The sequence below is a fragment of the Phalacrocorax carbo genome, chromosome 10 (genome assembly GCF_963921805.1).
Source record: "Phalacrocorax carbo chromosome 10, bPhaCar2.1, whole genome shotgun sequence".
Classification (NCBI taxonomy): Eukaryota; Metazoa; Chordata; class Aves; order Suliformes; family Phalacrocoracidae; genus Phalacrocorax; species Phalacrocorax carbo.
The window spans coordinates 22,835,302-22,862,951 of record NC_087522.1 but is presented as its reverse complement, the minus strand read 5'-3'; the positions used below and the strand labels follow the sequence as shown (position 1 = coordinate 22,862,951).

The 27,650-nt window shown below is 42.9% G+C and overlaps 1 protein-coding gene across 1 annotated transcript; it reads right to left on the bottom strand.

The window, feature by feature from the left end:
- Positions 1-1,132: 1,132 nt before the first annotated feature.
- Positions 1,133-26,688, bottom strand: LOC104042137 (cytosolic phospholipase A2 epsilon-like). The gene is made up of 20 exons (XM_009501536.2): positions 26,662-26,688; positions 25,007-25,079; positions 16,696-16,832; positions 16,239-16,370; positions 14,439-14,479; positions 13,474-13,516; positions 12,834-12,897; positions 11,281-11,441; positions 10,977-11,069; positions 10,304-10,341; positions 9,457-9,613; positions 8,844-8,980; positions 8,135-8,357; positions 6,811-6,925; positions 6,072-6,209; positions 5,271-5,378; positions 3,926-4,117; positions 3,294-3,460; positions 1,614-1,797; positions 1,133-1,371 (listed from the first exon to the last, which is right to left on the bottom strand). Exons 1-20 carry the CDS (start codon positions 26,686-26,688, stop codon positions 1,133-1,135), a joined length of 2,469 nt encoding a protein of 822 aa, XP_009499831.2.
- Between the last annotated feature and the right edge of the window lie 962 nt (positions 26,689-27,650).

The following is a 27,650-nucleotide window of genomic DNA, read 5'->3' as shown; positions in this document are numbered from 1 at the left end:
CAGATTGGTCTCCGGTAGGGCTTGAAGAGGAGTGCTGCTTTTTGTTAATGGGCGGCTCATCAGGTCCTTTAGTACATACATGCACACATTATTTAGTGCATTCCCAGGAGCAGCATTTCTTCTTCTGTTCTTTGGCAACCGCGCTGGTGTTTGGGAGCTGTTAAGTTTTTGCATTATGTGTGTATAAATCAGCTTTTTCCACCTCAGCCACCGCACTTCAATGTACCTTTCAAATAACTAGTTAGACTGTGGCAATCATATAACGTACGCAATTACCATACATCCTGCAGTCCCGCTCACCTGCTGTTTCAGTAATATTTCATTCGCTACGTTGAACAGGCTCCAGATGATGCTGAAGCAAAATTGTATTTCAGGGAGACAACTGCAGCTCACGCACATGATCGGAGGCAGAACACAGTTGATTGAGAGAGGAAATGGCCGTGGCCCTTCAAACAAATTCATAAGTTTGACTTAATTTATAAGAACAGATGTCATCGTAGACCTAAAAGGCCACCATCCATGCATCCATTATCCAACACAAGTTTGAAAAAATTAAATATCCTTCATAAGAGATATATGTATTTCATGACAGTTCACAACAAAAAAAAAACAACACTTGGGAAACAAAACTCTTAAAAGGTAGGACACCATTTAATTCAAGTTATTAAAACCAAGTAGAATGATTTAAATTGATACTGCATGGTTACTAACTTCTGTGTCTGAAAAGGGCTTTATGGATTTGCTACCAATAGTCCCAATGAAATGCCAGAATACTTTGCAGATGAAAAAATACTAGCAACTAGCCACCAAGACAACAAGAGAGCGCAGAGAGCGAGCTAAAACCGTTTCCCTATCACAGACAGGTGAATCTTCGCCTCTGGAGCATCACAGTGAGATGGTGTTAACAACAGACTGCTATGTTTCATATCACAGCACCTGATCAAAAAGCAACTACTGCTTAGTGAACCGAATCATGTGGCTTTGAAACAAATACTTCAAGTTTCCTTTTTTAAGAAGGCTACTTAGTTAGAAAGAGATGGCACCTGCCAAGAACAGTGAAGTAGGTATTGCATTTGATATATAATTCTGTGTTATCATGATAAATACTTAGTAAGAGAGAGGAAAAAGCTGTTCAAGCAGAGGACTGTGTGTGTGAAACCGGCTGGCTCAGAGCTTGTTTCTTCCGTGCCACAGCCATGCGCAAGGCCTGAAGAATCATGTTCTCGTTGTTCATGACGTTGTAATTAGTCAGCTTCAGGAGCTTGTTGAAATCTTCCGCTTTCAGGGAGACCTCCCTCGTCGAGTATGGCGACCAGAAACTGGAGATATCAACCTTGCCCAGTTCCATTTCGGCAGCACTACGTGACATGCCTGTCAAGGGAAAAGAAGAAGGGGGTTGTATAGTCCCAGGGAGTAACAGGACTCTGATAGACTATGTCAAGAATAATTTAGAAAGGTCGCAGATGTGATTGCTGTGTGTCGTTCCATTTTGCAATGTATTTGCTAGTAGAAACAAGCAAGCAAAGGATTTTTGTTTTGGGATGAGGGAAAAAACACCTAGGGAGCATGAAAGTTCATTGGTCAATAAAATTAGCTGGGTACTGTTAACTTACCAGGTGCTACATATCTTTGGAAGGTGTCATTCACTAGAGGAAAATAAAGCAGCAGAGGAGCTCCTGGGGTGTCTGCACCATCGAACATGTAGCACTCTTTCAGGTTCTTCTCATCATCCTTCAGCCCGATGCTGGGAAATGGAATTCCTTGCTCTGAGAAGTATCTGCAAGCCTGCTCCAGGGGCTGGCCATAGCCCAACAGCAGCAGCATAAGGAACGGAAAAGAAACCCAAGATCAGGCTGCTGCTGAAGCCCAGTAATTCATGCCAAGCTGCAGAAAATAGACCGATAACGCTGGATGTCTTGCAACAGCGTGAGCACCTGCAGCCCCAGGGACTGTTCTTCTGTTGCTTGGGTAGCTATTTGAAAATAGCCTTACGGGAAAACACCCAATATTAAGATGGTGAAGAGGGCTTAAATACATACCAAGGCATGTCTTTAAAATGGGAATACTATGTAGGGACAGAACAGACGAATTCAAAGAATGTTATTAAGTATCATTAATTAAAGGAGAAATAAGTCACAAAAATTCAGATCTAAACAAAACTAAACTTGTGGCCCAAGACAGTAAGATTTACAGTCAAGTTATAGCAGTTAATATAGCAGTATAACTGTATCAAGTTTATATAACAGTATAACTTGTGAGTTGACCTCAGTCAACTTTAGCAGGGTTTTGAGATGAACTTTTCTGTAACTTTGAATTTTAGAAATAATATGAGATTTCAAGCTAACATATTTTAGGTCTCAAAATAAAGCACCCAAACCATTCACCAGAAAGCTCATTTGTGATGACTAACTTTGTTAAATTGCCTAACAACACTGAAGTATCACCTCAGTTTGTTTGAATTAAATATTTCCAAAAGATTTCAGATTACAAAAAAAAAAGGAGTTGTAGTGCAAATTATTACATATGCTCTTTTTCAGCTGCGGTACACACACTTCTTTTTTTTCATCACATTGTAAGAAGAGCTTTGAATTATCTTCCACTTGAGAAAATGACAGAATCTTAACAAGTTCACTCTGTGTTCTCTGTGGTGCCCTTCAGGAACAGGTTTACTATTACAAGTATATATTTGGAAGTCTGAATCTGTCTTTTTACATGGTGAATACCATTTTCAAAATCTATATAAATATTTTAACCAAATGAGGTTTCTGCAAACACAGTACATGCATTTGATATCTTGCTTCAAGCCTACTATATAAGGAGAAAAATTGTATTTATTAAGAGAGATAACAATAAAGATGAAAAAATTCTTCACTCGTTAGGTTGTTCTTGGACAGTTAGAAAATCACATATTAAAATAAAAAGACAAAGAAAATTTTATTAGTTTAAGGAAAATGCAGATTAAATACAGCATCTGAGTCACAGACACTGTTTTTCCAGCTATATTTGTGCTATAAAATCTTACACATAATTGTAATGGAAATTGAAGTTCAACAATCATAACCTCACTGTGCTGCTGTGTATTTCACTGGTGAAGCACTTAGGACTATTTCAAAAGTGGTTTGAGAAAAATAAAGATATTTTCCCCTCTGGGAATTTCCATTCTTCTTCTAAGGTTTGGAAACTCCATGTTACTAAATTCCATTAAGTTTCATGTTTTACAGACACCCGTCTGAAAGTTGTGGAAAACAAAGGAAAAGCCGTTACTAAACAAAGACAGTTTTGAGACTTCTCACCAAGGACTGTGATCCACCGGTGTAATTTAAATGTATGATGACGTCCACTTTCCTCTCTGGTCTCATAAGCGGTGGGCAGCTGGTTTCAAAGAAGAAAGCTGCATCCACCAACTCCAGGTGCTCCGAGTTGCCTCTCAGGTCATTAGGAGAGGTGTCTAAGAAAGTGTCTAAAGAGGAAAAAAATCAGAGCTATGAGATTCTGCTAAACTGCAGAAAGACATCTATCAAGATAGAAAGCAAGCTTCCCTCCCACTCAGGATTTTCCCTTTGCTTTAGGATACCGTGTAGCAATCCTAAAGCTCCCTTCAGCCTTTCCACTCATGGTTTGTTGGTCTTTCCAAACCCATCAACTGCACCAAACCCATGACGGGTTTTCCATATGTGCAGAGCCCCGCTCCAGTGATTTTCATCCCAGTTAGGACTTCCAGTACCAAACAGACCAAAAATTGACCAGTTTTGTTACTGGAAGTGAGAGATGTGAGGAGTTACTTCGTTCATCCTCCTCCCCTCTCAGCAAACACTAACAACCAACTACAAAACCCGCTCAGTTCTCTTCAGGATGTACAAACGCCGCCTGTTATGTGCCTGCCCCAGCGACCAACGAGGCACGTAGGCAGGAGTGCTGCCCACACCTTTCCATTTTGCGAAGTGCTCATGCTGGATGTACTCATTGTGCATCTGGAAACCCCTCAGGAAGTTGTGGTACTTGGAGACAGCAGGGCGGTCCGTCAGGATGTCCCGGAGAGCCGTGGAGAGGCCGCTCGTGGGAGTGAACATGCATGTAGCCATCTCGTACGGCTTCTCAGGTAAGTCTGGTTGTTCCTCTAGAGATACATGGCATAAATGACACGCGACTGAATTATGACAGCATTTGAGAGAAGGCTGGGCACAAAGAGGAGAAAAGGTCAGCAACTCTTCTGTACCAACAGCAACCACATCTTCACGGCTCTCAGCATTGCTTATTTTTTCCCTATGGTCTGCAGTGAGTTCCGTTCAAGCTCCGATAAAACATAAAATTATTTTTGTTTTCTAAACCCTGGTTGGCCATGTCTGATTAAAGCAGCGTTTTTCCTCATAACACACATGATTTTGGTACATATTACATTCACTTTTCCAAGCAAACAAAACCAGGAAAAATAATTTTATTTATATGTTTGAAGGGATTACTGTTTTTAGATTCCATGTAGGTTAAATATGAAATTCAAAGCCTATTTATAAAATGAAAAGAAAAATTTGAATGTTTTATTTTTAAATTAAATAATTCTACTTTTATTTTTAAAATTGTTCAATTTGGTTTGGGTTTGGCCAGCTGAATTTAACACAAACTTTCCAATTATTTATATAAACCCAGGCATAAGGGGTTTGGGTTGTGGTTTTTTTTCCAAAAACATAATCTACACGATCCTCACCCAAGCCTGTTTACTGGTTTTGCTTGAATTTTAACATTAAGATGCTCATAAGTATTTTCAAGGAATGGTCTTTCAGTTCAAAGCTGCCTCTTTCAGCTGGCGTAATAGAGCTCCACTCCGTTAACTTCCTTTGACCTCTACTAAACCTTTCAGTTCAGTCAGATTTTGAGGGAGGGATGTGCTACGCAGGACAAACAGAACTGGAAAAGGAAGTCCTTAACGCTTCTCTCTAGCTGACAAAGAGTTGACATGAGGCTTTGACAGAAGTTCTTCTTCCCAAGCATTTTAACACAACACATTAGGGACCACCTTATGTATCCATCCCTATCTCCTTTCCGTCAAGATCTGTCTGATGGTGCCTCTCCTTCTATTAACAGTCTCCCTATTTTACTGAATAGCCAGTGCTTTGCTTATATCAAATCACTGTTTCCCCAGTGCCTCCCATACCCAGAGGCTGAGAACAGCAGGCTGGCAGAAAAACTCAAAACATGAGAAATGTGAGCGCACCTACCGTATCAGAGGGGCCTGGAGGAAGGAGGCCATAAGTCAAAAGGTATTTGAGATTTACCTATTTCAGTCACTTTGTCTTGGGTCCACCTGCGCCAGAAGTCCTCTGAATTGTCAGCTGCATGCCAGGCATCCAAAAGGTTTTTGGAGAAGATACTACTCCACATTCCTGGGAAGTGGGAAAGGTCTAATAAGCAGTACTGAGGTAAACACAAAGTAGTTCTTTTAAAAACTGCCTTCTCTTCCTTCAGCAGCTCTTCTACATCATTTTCGCATTTCTACCCACTTTTTTTTTTTCTCCAGACACCTGTTTCGATGGTAGAGTTAAGTTAGAAGGCAAACATTGCAGAAGAAATTTCAAATATTTTTTTCTTCCAACATGTTTTACCAGAAATTTTACATTGTCATTTTCCTATTTTCATTTCCTTTTTCCTCTGATAGAGAAATATTTTCAGCCAGCTCCTTCCCCAGTTCCCCTCTTTCTTGCCCTATTTATTTCTTCTCAGCATTTCCTTCAGCTCCCACAAAGTCTCATGGATTTCCAACTTTCAAAATGTTTTGCAAGCTACAGGAAACGGTGACGCTTCAAAAGCATTCATGAAGGTACACAACAAATTTTTTTGTCCGTTTAGTTTCAGTTTATCTTAGTCCAAATGATAAGACCGCCTCTGCTACCTGGGCAGTTGAGCGTGTCTCAGGAGACGTGCTGAATCTCAGCTGGCTGAGATAGATACCAAACCACTTCTGCCATGCCCCTGTACCCCTGCTGCCACGCGCGGAGCAACAGGTTGCTGGGGTCTAATTTCCAGACTCATTAGTGTTTGTATTAAATCCTTGTCGCTCCCCCAGGCAAGTGAGTCACCTTGCATGAAGCAGATCCGGGACTCAGGGAGCTTCTTCATCAGGCGACCCATGAAGAACTCGCTGCCGAAATCCTCAGCGCGAATGAAGGCGCCGTACTTCAGGAAGCCCACCTCATACGGCGTGAACTCCACCCACTCTGCCAAAACGCACGCCAACAACGTTAGCTCTGCAGCTGAGAACGGAATAAACCTGCCGGGTGTCGGCCCTCAGGGGCGAGCTGGGCGCCCTGAGCAAACCCTGCAGGCGGCCACCTGCAATCAGCTACTGCCCTGTCTATGGGTTTGGGAAAGAGCAGCGGCGGGGCTAAGGGAAGATTTAAATTCCTCTTTCATTTTATCTAGCAAGTGGGAAGTTTTCTCATGGAAGGTGGACTAGAACACAGACTGACTTGTATTGCTTTTATTGCCTTTAGCCAACCATGAAAAACATGTGTTAAACAAAGTGAAAGCTCCCGTGAATCACTTCCTTTAAGAATCCGTAGTGTTTCTGAGAACATTGTCACAGATCTACATAGTACCATTAGCCTGAAGTTAACGTCTGAATATGCACACTTCCATGCCAGGAGATCTTACAAATTACTAAACTGTTGCTGTCTATCCTGTGGCTGCCCAGTTACTCCTCTGTCTCTGAACAGGACTTCTCTTGGCTTGGAGTGAGAATTTAAAATAACTCTTCATTATTTACCCCATGGTGTATCTCCCAAGATAAAAATAAATATTGCAGCATTGAAACATTACCTCTAAAATCTTTGGTGGCAACTTTGTCCTTGACGTTGAGGGCAAGGTAGATGGGCAGCGGGTTCTGACCCTGATTCACTGCCCAACGTTGATCAGAAAGTCTGTGGTGGCATTTCTGGATTTGGGGGGAAAAAAAAAAAATGGATAGCTGATAATCAGTTCTTTAAAGACATCAGCTTAAAAAAGTTTGAACATAGGGTATAATTTTCCTGAATTTTCCCCTAAACTTACTTCCATGTGCCTGAAAAACAGAGGGCAAGAAAATCATGGGAACAGAAATAATTGTTGTTAAGCCATGTTCTACATTCAGTATACAATGACAGTGATGAGTTGCTTCACATGCTATTCTAACTTTGCATTGCTAAATGTGAGAGAAAAAATAGGGCAGGTCTGGGTAATTTAGCTATTATCACATACTTCATCTGTTAAACATATGAGTTCTTCAAGGCAGCATATTAATGACCCATCTAGTTGAGATGTTTGTGTTTTTTTAAAACCATATTGAACATTAACATCCGCAGAGGAAAAATCCTTGAGATGCCCAATACTAACAACTTCTGTTATACATTAAATGGAGATTTTGAGTGTACGTCAGTCAAATTAAGTTCTAGCAAATTTTGCTATGTAGCACTGAGGCCAGAAATACAATGTGAAATATTATATGAAGCGAGAGCATTTCATTTTATCTGTTTCACCTCCATAAAATATAAACCATGTTTATAGGATTTTAAAATAAAATAACTTTTTCTGCAGCTACCATCAGTTTGCTGGTTTCCATGGAAAGTTTTGCTTGTATCACTATAACAAAATTAGGAACGGGAGGTCCTGAGAGACCAAATCCAAAGTAGCTGAAAGGCACTTGCAGAACCACAGTTTCTGTAGCTAGGATGGCTCAGGAGCTCTGGATCTATATACTTTCTCATCACTAAATCACAAAGTGCGGTAACTACGTATGGGGTACACCTGCAGTACGTTCAAGTATGACTGCAGCTTGTGTAAATATTACACCAGTGGAGACATAAAAGCATGGGGCTATGAAAAACACCTAAGACACTCAAAAATTTATTGGACGGCTACGATGTCAATTAGCAGGCTGGTTACTTTAGAGCTAGTCTGAGCATTTCTATGTTACGTCCAATCACACTTTAGGCTCCAGCGTAGACATACGCTATGTCTCCAAGTTATTCATGCAAATACATGGTTTTATGCCTACATACCGAGTACACTGTTATTGGCCAGGTGTCTCGTCCTAGGGTTTTAATTTCATAATTGTCATAAAGATCAAATTCCCAACTTTATGAGAAGAAAGACATATAGACATTACCCCGTCATTTAACATGGATTCAATCATGAGCCCCCACAGGTCAATAAAAGATGTCTTATGTCCTGCTTGGGTCCTCTGGCTCAGCTCTCTGTAATAATTCCTCAGACTTCTCAAGCAAAAAGCCCCCATCTTGCACTTGGTTGCTTGCTTCCGAGCTTCGATAATTATTTCTCCAAGATCCTTACGTGACCAGTCAGCATCTTCATACAGTTTTGTCATGGTCCTGCAGACAGAAAACATGATAGAAATCAGAAAGACATGTAGAATATGCTTTTGAAACTCAGAGGATATACTTTGCAGAGCTTTGGTTGCTTACTGTTTTATCTTTAGGTTACTCTCCTCTTTGAGGTTACTTTAAGCAGGAACGTAAATCTAAAGACAGTCAAAAATCACTTGATCTGGATCCAACAAACAGCTCCATCAGCTGTCTATGCTATTTCTGTTGAACAGTAAATAACCATAGAGGATCATTCTGCATAGGATTAAGGATGTTTGCACTTCCCATAAAGTCTCCTCTTCTGGTTAGGGATAAGTTACTTCAGTGACACCAAATGTATGATGCACAACTGGCCTTTCATGGGTGACCCTGGCATTCACAGACCAAAGATGGAAGCAGTAACTCAGTAGATCCCCTCTACCCTTGCTGACAAAGCATGGGTTTTGCATAACACAACAAAATCCAAGCAATATTATCAAAATGACTTCTCACCATGTTGTGCCAGACGAGCCACTGATGTATGAAACGCAGTCCAGAACACGCAACTTTTGAAGACCCAAAATGCTGCCATACATGGCGGTGAGCGCTCTTATCCCACATCCTGCTGTGGTCACAGCCACTATGGGCACCTGTTCAACACAAAAAAAGGGCAGAAAGCATATGTGGAAAAGTGCCATTAGGGCACACTGTGTCAAAAGAAGACAGACATGCAAAAGCAACATCTAGACAATAGTAAAACACGTAGATTAAAGGTAAAGCAACATTACTCTGTGAGTTATAAATAATACAAGTTCCTGGATACCCCTGTGGGCTATACTAAAAGATTTGGGCACTTCAGGAAGGATTTTTAAGACATGCTGACCAAACTCCTTGGTTTGAAGTTCCTTCAAATGATTCACCCGAAAGCCAAGTGGAAACAGAGACTCTGCTCATCCAGACAGAGCTCTTCAGCTGAGATCACCCTGGCTGAAAACAGCACCCTGGAGGAGCAGCTCCTGGCAGAAGCCCTCCTTCTCCTTCGGGTGGAGGCAGGAAATCACTCCTCATCTCCCGGCCTGAGGGAAAGGAGAGAGAAAAATCCCCCAGTAGTGCCTTTCCTGGTTACCTCGTGTTCTTGCAGGTCTTCCTCCAGGTGAAGAACATCCTTCAGCGCAGCAGCAACCACCTTCCTCCGTTTTTGCAGGAAATCCTGTTCTTCAGTGCACAGGTCAAACCCCAGGCGGGCATCTAGGTTTCTTGGCCTGAAAAACAGACCCTGAGTCCTGAGACCAGGGCACAAATATTATTATATTATTATTATTCACCGTGGCCAACTCCAGCTACGCTTGTGTGTGTTTACAGATCAGTTTGTGGACAGTATAATGTAATAAATGAGAAAGAGCAGCATCACAGACAGGCCTCTGCTTAACTGCTGTAGCTGCCATCAAGAAGGAAAATGGAGAGGCAGAGCAGAACAAGACATACTGTCCTGGTATGGTAGCAAGGTTTCTACAACACAGTTCTGGTTTTATTTGCACATGTAATTAATTTTTCGGTTTTCAGTGGTGCCTGCCATATGTGCCTGTAACTAGATAACTGCTGTCAACGGGCACTGCAGCTGATCAGGGAAACAGCTAACATGCCTTGGTGTTATTTTGTTTGTGTAATACAGAAATATTTCTTTGTGGAGCTGCTCTCTCCATCTGTGTGCTTAATAGCGCACACAAATTGAGATCTACTTACTGAGCTGCACTAACAGCTTGGGAATTTGGAGGAAAAGGAAAGCGCGATTTAACTCTCCATCACTGAAAAAGGAGTACCTGGCAAAAAAAAAAAAAGGCTGCAACCCAAAGATGAACACACCTCCGCTTACAACTGAGCCTGCACAGACCCCCCGCTGATTTCAAATGAGCTTTACATAGGTGCAAACGTCTCCCAGATACAGGGTCAGGTCTTGCTGGAGACTCACTTACCATTCATTTGCCTTTGTGTACAAGTCAATTGTCCTGTCCTGAAAATCGCAATACAAACAGTGTAAGCATGCTCAGGTCATTAATCCTGCGTGTCCCCCACTCCAGCCACGGGATGAGTTTCGCTATCTTTGCAGTCAGCAATGCAGCTGCAGAATCTGGCCAGCAATTGTCTGCGTGCTGAGACACGTAACAAGCTCCCGTACAGTCTGGGCTGAATAAAAGTGGGCCATTCACCCAAGCCAGGTGGGCTTTTCATAGCTGAACACCTAGTTCAACCTTCTTTTTCTGGGAAGGTCACTGAAAGCATCTGAACCACAGGCATATGGATGTTCTCTGTTTTATCTTCTGCTTCAGGCTTTCCCTTTGCAAATATAAGTCTTAACTGTCATATCCATCACTGTTAGCTCACACGCTACGTTGATGAACATATTAGATATGCCCTGAAGAAATTAGTTTAAACCCTGAACAGGGTTGAACGGCATGCCTGGAACCACATGCAGAACAAAAATAAAAACTAAATATAGCATAGTTGCAGGGTGATTGCAATTCACACCTTACACTGTAGCACGCATCGTGTCTGACGGGAACTGACCCACTGAACTGTAAGACTCTCATCACCCACCAAAGTGAATGCGTGTTGGGCTGTTTTTTATACAGAAAGGCTTGTTCTCACCTCCGCTATTGTTATTTTCTCTTGTATAGGAAGCATGTTCAGAGCTAGAGTCACAGATTCATTCATATCCCTTTCATTTTGACTTGATATAGACTGGAAAAAGAAAGGTAAAAAGAATTACTGACGGTTAGCTATTATACAAGGAAGGGGAAGCAGCAGGTAAAAGTAGTCTCCCCTGCCTCACATACATGCATGCGCTTACCAACTCCCTGCCTACGCAGACACGCACACCCGCTCAGGTCTGAGAGGTCCCCAAGGAAATACGCAGCAAAGAGCCAGCTACGCATTAGCGGCAATCACATACCCTGCTGAGCCGCCGCCGCCGCGGTAGAGCCACGGTGAGAGCTGACTGGTTATACTTGATGTAGTGGAACCTGGCCGGGGAGGTCGGGCAGAGGCAGGAGCTCAGTGTGTGGGTCTGGGTTCCTTCGTACGATCCATCCACAGTCAATGCAAACTTCCTCTCTGAAGCAAAGGAGTTTCAAACTTAAGTTCTTCAAAAAATGTCATTTGTTTCGTTGCACAGTAACGTAATATATGTTTTTCTTAAGTAATTACTTCATTTTGATGCCCTTATTATAGGATAAATAGATAGATTCAGTCATCTGAGCCTTTGGGTTTCAGGTTTAGAGCTCTGGTACAGAACACGCCACATAATAACTGTTGCTATAGCACCACTGCGTTTCCATATATACTGTGAGTAACTGAGACTACCACTCCATTCATTAGATAACGACTCACAGCTGATAACAGTTTTTGGCAAAAAAAAGTGCTTTTTCCTGAAAGTCTGAAATTTTCAAAGTGCCTCAGCAATAAGACACTATGGGGTACTAAAATACTGTTCTGGTATAATAATAAGGTATTTTTAAAATTTCATACTTCTGGGGGAAAGATTTTTTTTTTGCAGCAGCAGAGCACAGTTCTCTTTGGAACCAGTAAAATCTCAGTTACTCTATCACGTTTCCCCCTACTTCAACCTGTAATATTTCTTTTGAAGACATTTCTAACACTTACAAAAATAATGTCTGGTGGGTTTTTGGCTTTCACATAATAAGCCCCAGGTATGTCTCTCCAAGTAATTGAAAAATGGTCTTTATATGGAATGGTATCAACCAGGGTTCAAGGTGAAATACACTCTGTAAATCCAAATACTCAAACGATATAGTCAGCTTTCAAAAGAATTACTCCACTCAAGGATTTTCAGCCCCATCTAGCGAACTCCTTCACTCTGACAATTGAGTTCAACTGGATCATCCACACGCTAAAGCAGATTGCTGGATTGGGGCCATCAGGAGATGTCAGAGTGTGATGTCTTAAAAATTGCATAGGAGGATACACAGGTCAACAAGCACGGGCTTGACATGGTAGTGATGCACTGCTTAAAATGTGCAACGAATGTCTTTGGTAATATACTGTCTGTCTTGTGTTTCATCCACTGGCATGGTTTATATTGTTACTCCTAAAGAAAATTTAAGAAGTTAAATTGACCAAAGAGGCCCACCCTCATCCTGCCTGTTTTCTTTATCTCCGAATCCAGAAAGAACAAGGATTTTCTCCAGTTTAAGACTGAGAAAATTTCAATTCCCTGCACAAATATTTTGGAAAGTTATAAACATCTGACACGTTGGTATTACAGAGGAAAGTATTTTGCAGGGAAACCAGACCACGTGCTCATCGTGCCCCATTCTGTAATAATATTTTTGAGCAACCACAGCCCCTCCAGAGGCCGCTGACATCCATGGCATTTTGTCTCTCATCTGAAGTAACTTGAAGCCACAGCTTTCAAGGGTAAAACACTGAGCGCTTTTGCCATAAAACGACATCCAGATTTGCTCTGTAAGTCAGTGAAAGACTCACCCGTACTGTCCTTCCTCAGCCTCCCACCGTTCACCTGCACATCCAAACACGAAACCTCACGGGACTGTAGGAGACAAACAGGGGAAGAGAAGAAGTCGTCCGCTGTCAGCAGAGCTCTGCCTCAGCTGGTCCTCTGGGCACGTGCAAGGCGCAGGGGCTCAGTGCGCACATCTCAGCTGGGAGATGGTGCCAGCCTATAACCCTCCCACCAGCCCTAGGGAGATGGCATTGGGTTTCCACATGGGAAATAACAGATCGTGTATAGATTAGGAAAGAGGAGGGATCTGCTTGCTCCTGCCTGGAGAAGCAGTCCTGCAAAGGGCATGGGGAAGCTGCAGGGGAAGGGGTGCAGGGCAGGATGCTCAGCCTGGCTCTCCCCAGACGGTGGGATGTCCTCCACCTGAGCCGAGCTCAGTGCGGACAAGTGCTGGTGGCAGCTCGCATCTTTCCCAGCTGCGGCCCCTCCCAGCACGAGTCACTAGCAGGGCCGCATAGGAAAACTGATGCTGACACCAGCTTAAGCCTGCTGCCCGGCTGATGTCTTCATGCCGCCATACAGAGCAACTGCCAGTACCTTTAATACTAGCTTTGCAATAAACATTGCTATATGGCAGGGAAAGGATTATGAAATAAGAATTACCACTAAAACTCCATTAGTAACAATGTTTTCAGGAGGATCCGGACTAAAAGACAAAATGGAAAACAATAAATTCAAAACCAGCACTCTCCTTTTTCTCTTTGGTTTGCTTTTTTTAACTCTTGTTTAATAATGATTTCATTATCTTTATCTTTAAAGTTCATCTTTGCACCAGCAGCGTGGGCAAACAGCATCAGAAATTCTAACTGGACATTCAAGTCAATTTGCCTCTCACAGGCTTGAGTCTGAACTTTAAACTATTTCTGGAGATCTGCTGAACGGGGTAGCGCCTCACTATATCAGACAGGATCATTTTCTGACGTACTAGAGCAAATTTACACAAGGATGGCATAATTACACTACTGCCCCGTATTGCTCAGTTCAAACCTGGGGGATCAAAGCTGAAAAGATGGCGAGTTCATCCAACATGCCATAACAAAAAAGGAAAAAATATTACCATTTAAATTAGCAGCACTAGGACCGATTTATATGCCCATTTTCTCCATTAACTGTACAGTCAGCACAGAAACACAGTAAAAAAATTTTTAACCTATTTCCACAACTAAAACAAATTCCAAGTAGCATTTTCCCACATTCTTATGACAAAGCAAATATCTGGGAGCCCACAGTAAGGAGTAAGAGGGGTTTGAAACTTAAAACTCCCTCCGTTGGCGAATGCCCCTTGCAGCCTTGTGAGCAGCAGCCATCAGGGACATCTCTATGCTCCCATCAGCAACTGCGCTAGCTTGTCCGCGTATCTGGATGCCCAGGGTAGATGCATGCACGTCGTGCACTGTCATGCGCCCCTCCTCTGTTAAATGCCCCGCACAAGCATTCCCTGAACACCCGACGTTCCCCTCTGCTTTATTCAGACGATGAGAGTGTTGGGGGGCTGCAAGTGTAAACTAATGTTTTGTGTCGGTAACATTTTGTCTCTGGCTTGTATTTCTATTGATCACCTTACGTACCTGCTCTCCATTGTGAATTCAACCTCCAGCTCCTCTTTTCCCTGTGAAAGCAAATGAAAGCGGTCATTGCAGGTTGATCCTCCTGTGAAAAGAGATACCCAGAGGAACCTGTGCGCTTCTCTATAAGCCAGATTCCACCTTTTATTACTGCACGTGCAACAGATATGATTTTCTTCATGTCCTATCGGCTACACTTCTAGCATCACACCCTTCTAACACCATATCCATTACTTTAACAGACCCTTACTTTAGACCTTGCAGGCCAAATGTAGTGCAGGGGCTCTTGGCAGTTGGTGCCCCTTTCTGCAGTCGTCGCTTCACCCCTCACTGTTTCACAGGCCACCTGCAATTCCCCTTTCCCTTCCTTCCTTCCCCACAAGCTCTCAGCTCTCCCCACTGATCCTCAGCATGGACTTCTCTGGTGCACCAAAGTCACCCTGACTCTCTCCCAGCCCTGTGCAGATGGGCCTGGTGGCACGTTAATCTGGTGGCACACTTCGGTATATGAAGTCCAGGGTGTTCTGGAGGGCGTACTTTGGTTTGGTGGAGTCTGCAAATATAGATTCATTACCTGCTCAGTCTTCATCTTTGCCTTTTGTAATTCCCTTCCCCTGAGTTTTCCTTCCCCCTTCCCAGGGTTTGGTGCAACTCCCATGATTTTTTTAGCCCCTAGTGCGAGCACTAAGGAAAAGACAGCATGGAGAGCGAGCCTTTCCAAAACAGGCAACAAATCAAGTCAGCATTCACTGAAGGAAAGTATTTCTAGGGCTACTGTCCTTAAAACTTCAGTATAAAGTAGTCTCAACCTTATGAAATCAAGATCTGCTGAAAAACTCAGTTATGAAAACTGAGTTTGCAGCTTATTACTGCAGATCACTACTTTTATATTAGCAGAACATAATGCATAGCTCAGAACCACCAGCTCCAGCTGCAGAGGAATGCCCAGAACTGTTGGGGTAAACTCTCAATATTTTGACAGCAGGGACAATGTCCGGGTTTCAGCTGGGACAGAGTTCATTTTCTTCGTAGTAGCCAGTATGGGGCTATGTTTTGGATTTGTGCTGGAAACAGCGGTGATAATGCGGGGGTGTTTTGGCTGTTGCTAAGTCGCACTTACACTGGTCAAGGACTCCCTCAGCTCCCCGTGCTCTGCCGGGGGCACAAGAAGCTGGGAGGGGAGGGGGCACAGCCAGGACAGCTGACCCACGGGATATCCCGTACCATACGATGTCATGCTCAGTATATAAAGCTGGGGGAACAAGGAGGAAGGGGGGACATTTGGAGTGATGGCGCCTGTCTTCCCAAGTAACCGTTATGTGTGGTGGAGCCCTGCACTCCTGGGGATGGCTGAGCTCCTGCCTGCCCATGGGAAGTGGTGAATGAATTCCTTGTTTTGCTTTGCTTGCGTGTGCGGCTTTTGCTTTACCTATTGAACTGTCTTTATCTCAACCCATGAGTTACCTCACTTTTACTCTTCCGATTCTCTCCCCCGTCCCACCGGGGGGGAGGGAGCGAGCGGCTGCGTGGGGCTGGGTTGCTGACTGGGGCTAAACCACGACAGACAGCAACCAGACAATTAAGTCCAATACTGTTGGCCAGCTATGACTGCAGAAGCAGCACCCAAAATATGCAGTAATTAAAGAAGCAACAATGGGTATCAACCCCTGAAACAGATGGACATACTCAGGTGATTAAATAGTAAGAAAGGCTTGTATATGATACACATGAGATGAAAGATGAGATAATTGCATTTTCACCTGACCACGTCCCCTTAGCTTTGTCCTTAAATTTTATCCATACCTGTGGATTCAGCTGGAAACACAGCTGAATGTTTTCTCCAAGCTGGATTTTGGAGACATCAAAGAATACAGTGAGGAGATGATCATCCTGAGTTATGTTGTCCTCATCGCAAACTTTCATCTCTAGAATATTCTGGAATAAAAAAAAAAATAGATTGTATAAGGTTTAACAGACATAAGATACCACAGATATTTCATTTTAGCTAAAGGAGTTTGGGAAAGAAGTTTGAGAATTAAAGCAAACCCAACAGTAAGATAGAAATTTTGCAGTTGCCCTCTACAGACAATTGACTATTCAGGAAGATACAGTCTTATCCAATCATTCAAAGCTAAATAATTACAGTAAGAGAATGTGAATACTTCATAAGGGAACTCAGAGAGACCTTCAGTGTAGAAGGGCTACATGGGAGGTTTGATACCTGGTAAGAATACCTGTTGGGTATAGCTGTCGTTCCTACCTTAACCTGGCTCTGAATCATGAAGTGGAAGGTTTCGTTCCATGTTGGGTTCTTGCTGTTCTGGACTGTTTTGGTGCGGAAATGCTGCACTGAAGCTGTTGGCAGGCTTAGGCTCACGTAGCAGTCCGACTGGGTCACTGATGAAGAGAGGTAAAGTGTGAAACCAATGGATTTCATTGGGAAATTCGTCTAGTACCCTGTGGGGTGTTGCGCTGTATGAAAGTATAAGCTCTGTACACAGGGAAGGATGCAGAATGCAGGCCAGGATGCTAGCTAAGGTGCCATCGAGCCAGTGCTAGAAAAACATCTAGCTTTACTCTTTGCGAAAGCCTGGCAAGTTTGCTCTTCTTGAGAACTCCTTCTTTTAACTGCTGGAAAAACAATGAACATCTAAAATATGCAGTTACATTGCATTACATTTCAAAGATACATAGCCAGGCTATATATATCAGACTTCAGAGGTTTTAACACTGATAAGCCACCCATATGCACGGGGCACACACGCCCATGGGAGCCTCACAAGGCTGGGCCCCACTGATGGTTCGGCTGCTTGTCAGGAACACGGAGCAGATAACATTTGCAGCCTTGATGGGGGCTGCTGGACAGACAGAGCACAGCTCACCCATAGTGGGCTTCCAGAGGAAGGCATGGACATGCCTTAATGTTTCTGGGGTAACTCTGGCTGTAAGTTCTGTCTTGTCTACTCTTCGGACCATCCTTTCTAGCACATCTGGCTGCCAAAGCCATGGCAACAGGAGCTCATTTCACTGAATGTTCCCATGAAGCCCCATTGCTATCACAGAAGGCAGGTCTTCCACCAAGGCACTTGATCTCAGCTGGCCTTATTTCCTTCTGGAAAGTTAAAGAAGGGAACACACACATACACCATAGAGCTCAACAACAAAACTTTCCAAGAAAAAAAATTTAAGAAAAAAACTTTCAAGAAAAATAACTAATCATCGGTGGAGAAGATTAATTGCATTTAATCCTCTGTGAAGTGGATTAAAATGAGCACATACAAGTGTTGAAATTCCGAACAGTCCCATGGCGTAACATGTGGTTTGAGAAGCAGCTGTTCTGAGGGAGAGTTTTTGCCAGTAAAGCTGTATTAAAAAAATTATTGCCTAATGCCACTATTTTCACCTGCATCTCTGTGCCTCAGCCAGGGAGGGTTAAGGGTATTTGCAACATTTGGTGGGCAGGTGAAAGCTTGTCTGTGCTTCCCAGCACAGAGTGAGGTGGTGTTGCTTTTTTGCACAAGATTATATTGCTTTGGCTTTGCTGTTTTAATTAGAGGTGTGTTCGGGTCATAAAAGTTCACCTATGAATTTTAACATTTCCAGATGTAGGGAGGGCAGCTTTAGTATTTTCATTTTCCTTTCCCAGATAAAGAGGCCAGTTGTAAAGTTTGACTTCCCAGCTGACCTCCAGCGTAGGTGAGGGATTTTCAGGACCAAAGCTTCAGTGTGAAGCAGTTAACAGCAGTCTGCAGTGCTGACATCATTAACAAGCACTTTCATTCTGAGGTCAGAATAAACTGCCTTTTTTGTCATTCTTACTAAGAAATATGTTTTGTCTTACTTATTAAGAAATAAAAGGTAAATGTGAATCATGAAATTGCCAATCCTGTGGACCCACACTCAAAAGTCAGGGATGGTTATCCTCCGGAATACATCTGTTAGGGACAACCACCCACGCAAGTGCCAAAGATAGCATGGGGGATTATTGCCCACGAATGCCATTCCCATCATTAGGATTATATTTCCTCTACTTGTAACGCCACCTACTTGAGCATTCCTGCCATTGCACAGCAGACACACCTCCATCTGACTAGACTGAGTCTTGTCCCACTTAACATTACTGGTAGACCTTGAAAACAGATCCTCAGAACACAGAATAATTTACTCGGCCCTTTATCACACTCTGTAACTGGAGAATTAACAAGACAAGTCTTTTTTTTTCCTGATTTCCCTGAGACTTAAGTCATCTTTGAGTGACTCTGAACAAAAAAAAAATAAATAGTAACTTTGACCGATGAAGGTAGTTGTGGTATATACAGAGATATATAAATTCTGAAAACAAAACAAAACCAACCGAAAAGAACCCACAGAGAAATCACCTGAGTTTCTAACAGTCCTAATCACTCCCAAACTTCTGTGTATATACAGGAAATGTCCATATGAACATCCTTTTTGGTTCTTGGGAAGTCCGGATTGATATTAGCACAGAGTGCTGTCAGCTCTTGTCCCCACCCCCACTATGAGGAGGATCAGACGGGCTGAAGTCTGTAAATTTGTGAGTGACCCAAAGTTTATTTCATTGGCATTGCCCAAATAGTGATACATGCTCTGACTAGGTCTGTTGCAAAGAACAAAGCGTTACTTTAAAAGCCCACCGTTTTTTTCTTTTCTGGAAGTGATCGCTGTCTGCTACTGCACTGTATTGCACATCTTTAAGAAATAACTACTTGTCAGAGAGCAGAGCTCTGACTTCTCATTTCAGATATCTGACTTTCTCTGGGAGACTTCTGGCACAGCCACTAAGCACGTGTGCTTCCCTCCTTCCACCTGCAAAATGTGTTTGGTGACGCCTTTTGTACTTCAGAGGTGTTCTCTGAAACCTAACTGCCTTTTGTGCATGAAGTCTTTTCCAGGTGTTAGAGGAGAGGCACTTACAACACCCAGGAACCCTTTTTACACATCTCAGATACCTCAGGCCCGCGTTCTGCCTGACCGGCTCCCGGGAGAAGCAGAGGTGAGAACCGCAGTTCCCCAGCGTTTCCTGTGCCCCGGCCGGCCGGTCGCAGCCCAGCATCACACCGCCTTGGGCTAAGTGCCCCTTCGCGCATACGTGCACGGCTCCCACGGCCAGCCTCGCGCAAGCAAATCATCGCTACGGCGGTACCTAAGCCTAACCGCGGCAACCACGCTCACACACGGCCCCCGCGGCACAGCCTCACCGCAGCGAGCTGTTGTGCCCCTCCCCTGGACCACGACACGTGAGCAGCCGCCAAACATGTTTGGGGTGGCAGCCGTGGTATCACTGTGGGGCAATATCCTGCCAAAAGCAGGCGTGGCGGCAGGTGTTTATGAAAGCACGGTCTCTTCGTCCAGTTATTACACTAAGTTTCTAATTAACTTCCAGGATAGCAGCAGGACTGGATCTTAATTGTGCTTCACCATTAGAAAGCATTACAATGACATGACCCATGCTCGGGAACACCATAGCCCCAGCGCCACGCTGCATCCCAGGCAAGAGCAGGGCACCAGCTGTTCTGGCTCGAGCTTAAATCACACCACCTCTCACATAGACAGCTCAAATTCAAACAGGACGAACCCCAGAATTTTGAATATTAATTCTACCTCCTTTTTTTGAGACTAACAGACACAACCTCCAGCCTCTGTGTAACCTGGACATCTTCCTCTTGGACAGCCTTTAAGTGCTTGCATTGAGGCTGTGTGTAGTGGGTAGATTTTTTTCATGACTGTCAGGGTATAGTTTTTAATTATTGTGCTGAAGGGATCCAAACCAAGAACGTGGTCTCAGACACTGTTTGCCTAGCTCATCTCCTTGGTCATGTTTCCCTTCACTTGGGCCCATCCATGTCACAAAATATAAAGCATTTTCCTTCTTCGTCCCCCAGTGCGGAGCTGAGTGGAGATGTGGCTGAGGGTGGGCAGACAGACAGGCATCGCTGTTTTCTAGAGTGCAGAATATTAAATAATTTCGATCATTGGGACTTTTTATATTCTTTTTTAAATAAGAATGTGGGTTACTTCCATGAAAGTAAATATCTTCCTTCTCAAGGCCCTTCACAGTCAGACTATCAGAATCCATTCAGTCCTGGGAGATCAGTTCCTGCCTCCAGGGAGCATTCAACATTAATCTCCAAATAGCTCAACCTCAGTCAAAAGCTTTCACACTTTCTCCCACCCTGCGCTTCACATTGGGTCGAGCACCCTACAAATATCCCTAAAACAGCATCGCTAGCCGCTTTTACATCCCTCCTTGAAATATCCTTTTGCTGAGGTGTTGCTAAATAACTTTACTTTTTTTTTTTTTCCCATTTTCTTCCTGTCAGGCTTTATCAGTCCACATCCTCGTATTTTATAGTGAGATTTCAAGTAACACCTGGACCAACAGGCTGTTGGTACATAATTGCAACTGCTTAAATGGTGAAGTAATAAATAAACAACAATGAAACAATAACAACAGTGCAAGGACAGAACACCAGAGGAAATCTGTGGGTTCCTGCAATAAGTATCGCATTGGACCATAGCTCCTCAAACAATAATGTATTCTGGCTATATTTCTTTTCAGGATCTCAAACGCCTTTCCATTACTTAATCTCATATGACAGAACTGCTACCGCAATGCTGTAAAATATGTTTTTTGTTAAAAATGTAAAACCTACTTAATTTTTTAAAAAATATTGTACCTAAATTTATATAAGCCTTATATTTAAAAAGTCAAAAACTTGGAAGCTTCCAAACTTAACAAGCCTAATTAAAAAAAAAAAATCCATAGAAGGTTCAAAAATATGCTTTTATTACTAAGAAAATGCTGAAGAATATTTTTAACTCTATACCAGTCAAGGACCATTTAGCCCAGGGCCCACAGGCAGTGCCCACAGAGGGCTCTTGGATGTTTTCAGGAAGCAGGGAATGATGGCTTAAAATTGCTCATTTCAGAGTCCCCATCCAGTTGCCTAATTTTGCCTTTTTGTTTAACCCTTAGCACTCTGTTTTGTTTTCTTTTTCATCTGTTAGTTCCATGTAATGATTTTGTTTCTCTCTAGTATCTTGTTCTTTAGCCCCTCTGGGGGTTTTGGGGGAAGGATCTTTGGTCTTGTTAGGGATGCACCTCAGTGCCTGAGAAGAATATGCCCCACATTTAGTGGTGGGTGTCTAAGGAAGAGTATAAGAGGGCAAGCATCATATAATGCTCTCTCAGCCCTCATAATTTAAGATTCAGACACTTCCTAAGACAACATTCACTGGATTTTTCTTCTATGAACCTGTCCAGTCTCCACCTGGAACCTACATAAACTTTTGGCATCCATGATGATCTGCTGTGGGGAGTTCCCTAGCTGAACCACATGCCACATCCTTCTGCTTGTTCTGGAGCTATGGTGGTTGCCCAAGGACTATGAGTGGCTGAGCTTGACGTTTGAAATTCTCTGCAGAGAAAGCCCTGTTTTCAAGGGTGGGCTGGATTGGTGCGCGTCCAAGTGTCACCCCATCAGGGAGTCAGGATGCAGGTGGGACACACGCACAAATCTGGGAACTGGCAAGTATTCACAGGTCCAGAAATATCAAGAGCCCCAATGAGCCCGATGGGGACATGGGTGTGGCCGGTGGGAAGGGGGAATGTGGAGAACACAAACAAGGCAATAAATTTGCAGGTGGTATCAGTGATATCAACTATGCATCAATACACAAGTGGAAATTAGCGTTATAATTTACACACCGATGGATCCCTGGGAAGAAGAGACAGAATAGTGCAAGGGTGCATGAAAAAGATGCAGGGTTTAGAAGCCAGAATGAAACAATTTAAATTGTCTTAAATAAAAATACTATCTTATGCACTGAACTTCCATTAAAAGTCTTGTAATGTCTATTCCAGAGGAGATGCTAGTGAGGTTTTAAGAGTCTATCGTTATGGATTAATATTCCCATCGCCATTACCTGGAAAACGGAGCAAATAGACCAGTAATGAAGTTAACCTGTGGCACCCGGTTGGAAGACCTTTGAAATGCTAGAGGAGTATTAAACAGAGGTCCAAAAACTCTACAGAAACCTAGTGCAAGAAGGGATCTTGAGAGGAGAAAATAACAGAACGGGATTCACTTCAGAAAATAAAGGATGGGCACAATTGGTGAGAGATAGAAGGAAATTATATAAAATGTTAAAAATCTGTAAGATGACTGAGAAATAGATGACGCTTGCCAACTTGTTCAATCTAGAAAAAAGTTTGCAGGAAAAGGGAAGTGATAAAAACAGAGCTGGGAAAAGGAAGAATGAGGAAAAAAAGATCAGTAATAGAAGAACGGTACTGTAAAGAAGTCTACATTGCTGGTGATGGAGATCCACATGTTTCTGGGTTTCCTAAGGCTGCGTCAAGCTAATCTCTATGGAACTCTAAAGATGACTGAAACAACTCAACAGTATTCCCCTGGTTTTACACAAAAACCAGCAAATTTTTGTAAAAGTGGTACATTTTTTTGTTTTAAGCCTCCCATTTTGCTGCTTCTCAGTGAAAGTCACGTACAGTTACCAACATGCAATTTGCACTAGATTTTTCACTGCCAGCGAGTTTAACTGGAGGTTAAATTAATTTATTAAAACATTTGAAATATAAGTTTATTTTATATGATGAGGAGCGCGTCATTGAAATATGCAACTTCTACAAGTCTGGCTGCATAGAAAAGTACGTCCTGAAGTGGTTTAAAAGCAGATCTTTCTGATAAATGCAACTGACAAATTTTATGCTCGGCAAAATCAAATGTTACTGGAATTAAGCAGCTGTCAGCCAAAGCCAGATTCAACAATTAAGCATAAGCAAGGCAGTGCCACGGCTGGTATGATTTTCTTTTCCTACAAGACAGAAGTACCCAACAAGCAATCCATTCATCTTTTGCAAATATTGTTTTTGTTTTGTTTGTGCAAATCTTTTTCCCTCAGTATTTTGACTTATACTACCTTTTCAAATGGATAATGGCTTGGCCATGTTCACGGTGAATGTCTGTTGGTCTGTTTTGTAGCCAACATCCAGTGCATGCTTCACAGCGTGAGATGGAACAGCCCCAGCCTGGAAAGCCCGTGCTGTGGCTTTTCCGCTGCTCCAGACCCTGTGCCATGCTCCAAAAGCACCGCTGTCATTCGAATTGCTCCTTTAAGCAGCATTATAGGCTGGTGGGATGTGTCTTGGACTGGGAAGCAGAAATCCTTGAGCATTTCACTACCTGTCTTTTGCCCTAGAAACTTTCTAGTATTGGGAAGGACAGCAACAAGACATAGGAAACTCCCTTCAGAATAAAAATAGTTTCAAGACAAAAATAAAAAGCATTGATCTAATTAAGAAAAAGGTGGAGAGGAAGTTTGATAAACTCATTATCGTGCAGAAGGTTTAACTGAACATGATTATGTGGGAAGTTATCTAAGGGCTGTAGTTTTCTATACTTCTTTCAGTTCGGAGTGCATGTTTGTACCTTCAAATAGCTTTTAGCTGTAGCAAGGGATTTCTCTCCAGGCTACAACTGAGCTTCAATCTCCTTTCCACACATCAGGAGTAGTCCAGTGGGTAGGTTCATACAGACTCTTCTTCCCCAGACGTTCAGAAACAAGAAAGTTTCTTACCTCTCTTCAGCAAAAATTGGAGTGAGAAACTCTTCTTCATATACCTTTGGTCCCTAGAGAAACTATAGCAAAACCTAAAGCAAATCACTCTGGAAAGGCCCAAACAAACATCTTGTCTTGCATCATTTTAACCGAACAAATTTAGCTTGGTCTGATCCCTGTAGAAACTTTCTGGATTCAGACCCTCTTGTGTGTATAAATGAATAAATGCAAGACAATCGGCCATCTCCTCAGATTGGAAGTGATTGTCATTCACACTTTTCTCCTAGCGCTTTGCAGTTCAGATATTTATGGAGCACTAATGAACTTCTATGTAGCTATCATTCCTGGGGGTTTTGTGAAAATAGTTAAGAATAGAAAAAGCTAACAGTGTGAGGCCTCGACTAAGTTTTGAAACATGGCTGTTCCTATGGCTGAATCAAATTTGAGAGTCTATGAGAGATGTCAAGTATCCAGTCCTGAGCTCTCATGAAATATCCTGTGATAGGCCCAGGGATGCACAGCGTGGACATTACTGTAAGAAGGAACCATAGAAAGAAGTGTCCCATCTAAACTTCTTATTGTAGCCTTCCCTGTGAATAAAAAACCCCTTTCTTTGCAGAGTCAGGTGTGAAACGTTTTATGCATTCTGTGCAAACACCTTCTGAACTACAACAGGTGGCTAAACTTCAGCATTACACTGGCAAAGATATAAGGATAACTAATATCTTCTAATGATCATCGAATCATTCAGGTTGGAAGAGACCTCTAGGATCAAGTCCAACCATCAACCCAACGCTACCATGTCTCCTAAACCATGCCCTGAAGTGCTACATCATCTTCAGCATACCACATTTACACATCTTCTCTCTCTCTCCTTTTATAAATACTCTGTAGCATTCGTGACACTTGGTTATATTCCAAGCAGTTTTATAAGCATGTGGATGCTCCAGAGGTATAGCAAAGATACTCACACAAGTCTGCTTTCCTGGCATTTTTCATCCGTATGACTTTTACGGTGAGCAAGTTGCATGGAGAGGGTTCTGTCTGTTGAACAGCACACAAAATACACGGGATGAGAATGCAGAGAGAAAGAACAGAAGCACAATCAGAGATAGCATTGACTTAAGTGTTTCAATTCCAACCATCCAAAACATTTCTGAAATGAGGTTCTTCCTTGTGCGTTGTCTTCTCCTTCTTCCCAGAAGGTTTGCAGCCAGGTGTGGCCAGAGACCCAAAAGGTACATTCAATCACAGACCAAACCTCTGATGTCTTCTATTTTCCATTATGAGGAAACTTGCGGTAACCCTCAGCTTGAGGTGTCTGACTCTTACATCCCTATCACAGATATATATGATAGTGAGCCTTGCTGTGTTATTAATAGAGCTGACACGCATCTTGTTCTGTGCAAATTCAAAGGATGTCATATATATCCACTATATTTCACAACAAACAGCAGACAATCTAGCAGGGCAGGAATTAGTAACAATATCATGGTGTAACGATGCTGCATGTCAGCTGGTTTACAGCCATATAATTCCATTGTTAGGTTTGACGTAGAGCAGGGCTGGCTCTCAGAAAATGAGGACCTGAAAAATGTGTTCCAGATACCTGTCCCAAACCTCTCAGAAGCCGGGAGTGAAAGCAACAACTCTGTAATTATTCATTCTGGATAAATCATCTCATCCAATTTTCCTTTAACCAAAGGTCACAGGAAAGTATCAATGGAAATCTTGGGAAACCACCTAAACTTAAGTGGTTATCAAAAGACATTTAACAAACCTGCCAGGAAACTGGTCTGATATCGTCATTCTCTCCCACCCTAAGCAAGGGTCAGCCAAACATGATACTTAATCAAAAGTGGAGGGGCTGAAGGTGAGGTACTTAGTTCCCTAGATAATTGTCTTTTTTAAAGGAATAAAAAGAGGGAAAATTGCACATTCAATGCTCTAAATGACAAAAAAATCTTACCAAAACCAACCAAAAAAAGCTCAAAAAAACTTAAAACCACAAAGAAAAAAACTCCAAAAAACCAAGAGGAGCAAAAAGAAAAGAGCAAAACCATGTAGCAATGCAACACAGACATATAAGAGACAGGTCATGCTCATGATGTATAGAGCAGGGAATATCACTGCAATTAATACGTAGATCAATATATAACAACATGTCACCATTCATTCCCTTATGCCCAAAAACTTCCACAATTTTTAAGCAAGGTATATTTAACACCTCACATAATATTAGCTTCCTGGCTTTCCCCATGCACTCATTGACATTAGCGATACCTCCTTATTTTCCCTTGGTGGCTCGTTCTGCCTAGCCCAATGGGATGGAAGTGAGGGACAACAGGAACGTACAAAAAGACCTCTGCTGTTTGTTTTTTTTAATTGGAGATTTTCAAAGTAGTTAAATTCCTGCAGCATTAAAGCCCATACGTTCCTGACAGACAAAACAGAAAGCAGGCACAAAACTCAGGCAGAAGCCGTGCTTTGCGCTCAGCCTTGGTGCTGAAGAAATATCAGAGCTGAAGATACAGAAGGTGGAACACCACCTCCACAGCAGGCCCCCTCTGCCACCAAGGGGCTGCCTGCACAGCGCGTCACAGAACACCCTCTTTCCTTTTCTTACCTGGTTTTTACTGTAGAACAGCCCCATTTTGGTCTTTTCCACACCCAAGCCTGGTGCAAAACGTGGCAGCCGATGCGTAGAGGAGCCTCGGCCAGGCAGCTTCTCTTGCTTTAAGCTGCTGGGAAGAGACAGGTGTGTTAGCGCCTGACTCAGTGCTGCCTCACCCTGCCACCACCACTTGAGCAATCCCCAACTCCTCCTCCTCCTCCTCGCTGCCCCGGGAGGTGAGCGTGCGCTGCACGCCTGTGCCAGACGCAGATACCGGCACTGCAGAAGGATGGTCTTTGCAGCTGTAGTTAGAGGGACATTGAGACCCAAAAGGGACCTTCCCCTCACAGTTATGGGCGCTGTTATACTTTCAAGCATCCCCATTCCTTCTTGAGGAGGCCGCAGTGCTTTTGCACGCTGCAGGGCAGTCAAGCTGCAGCCTCTTGTGCGGAGGCCCCTGATGGAGCCAGGGCCCGTCTGACTGCCCAGGAGCCGGCAGCGAGGACTTCTTTGGCCGCGGACATCTGAACAAACCGACGCGTGTACAAAAGGGTTTTTTGTAGCTTTTTATTGCCTATAGGGAGTAGGTGGGTCTTTGCTTAAAGACACATCCAAAAGAATTTTTATCCCCATCTCAGCTTCCATTTTGCTTACCTCCAGCAGTAAGGTGTCTTTCAGCCAAACAGATATTGCAGTGACAACTATTGCATGAGACAATTCCCAAAGTTCACCGTCTCAAAAATTTTGTTACTTTGTACATCTGAATTAAGGTGCTTCAGTGAATGATCTCTAAAAGGATACATTTACAAGGGTGAAATTAATTCCTCACACTTATAAGGCTTCACAGGGCACTGCACGTCCAGTGAGGATGTCCCTGTCTCAGTGGGGGAGTACACAAAGTGAGTGCACAAGAAATAAAAAATAGGATTGTAAAAAAAAAAAAAATCATCCTTGCGATTATGAAATTTAACAGATAAATAAAATTAAAAATCACAGAATGG

Excerpts from the sequence above, each read along its gene's own strand:
- LOC104042137 (XM_009501536.2), bottom strand. The coding sequence starts at position 26,688 with ATGGGGCTGTTCTACAGTAAAAACCAG. Across the intron at positions 16,371-16,695 it reads TGATTCAGAGCCAGGTTAAG|AATATTCTAGAGATGAAAGT; the intron begins GTAGGAACGACA and ends TTTTTATTCCAG. Across the intron at positions 11,070-11,280 it reads GGCGGCGGCGGCTCAGCAGG|TCTATATCAAGTCAAAATGA; the intron begins GTATGTGATTGC and ends TTCTTTTTCCAG.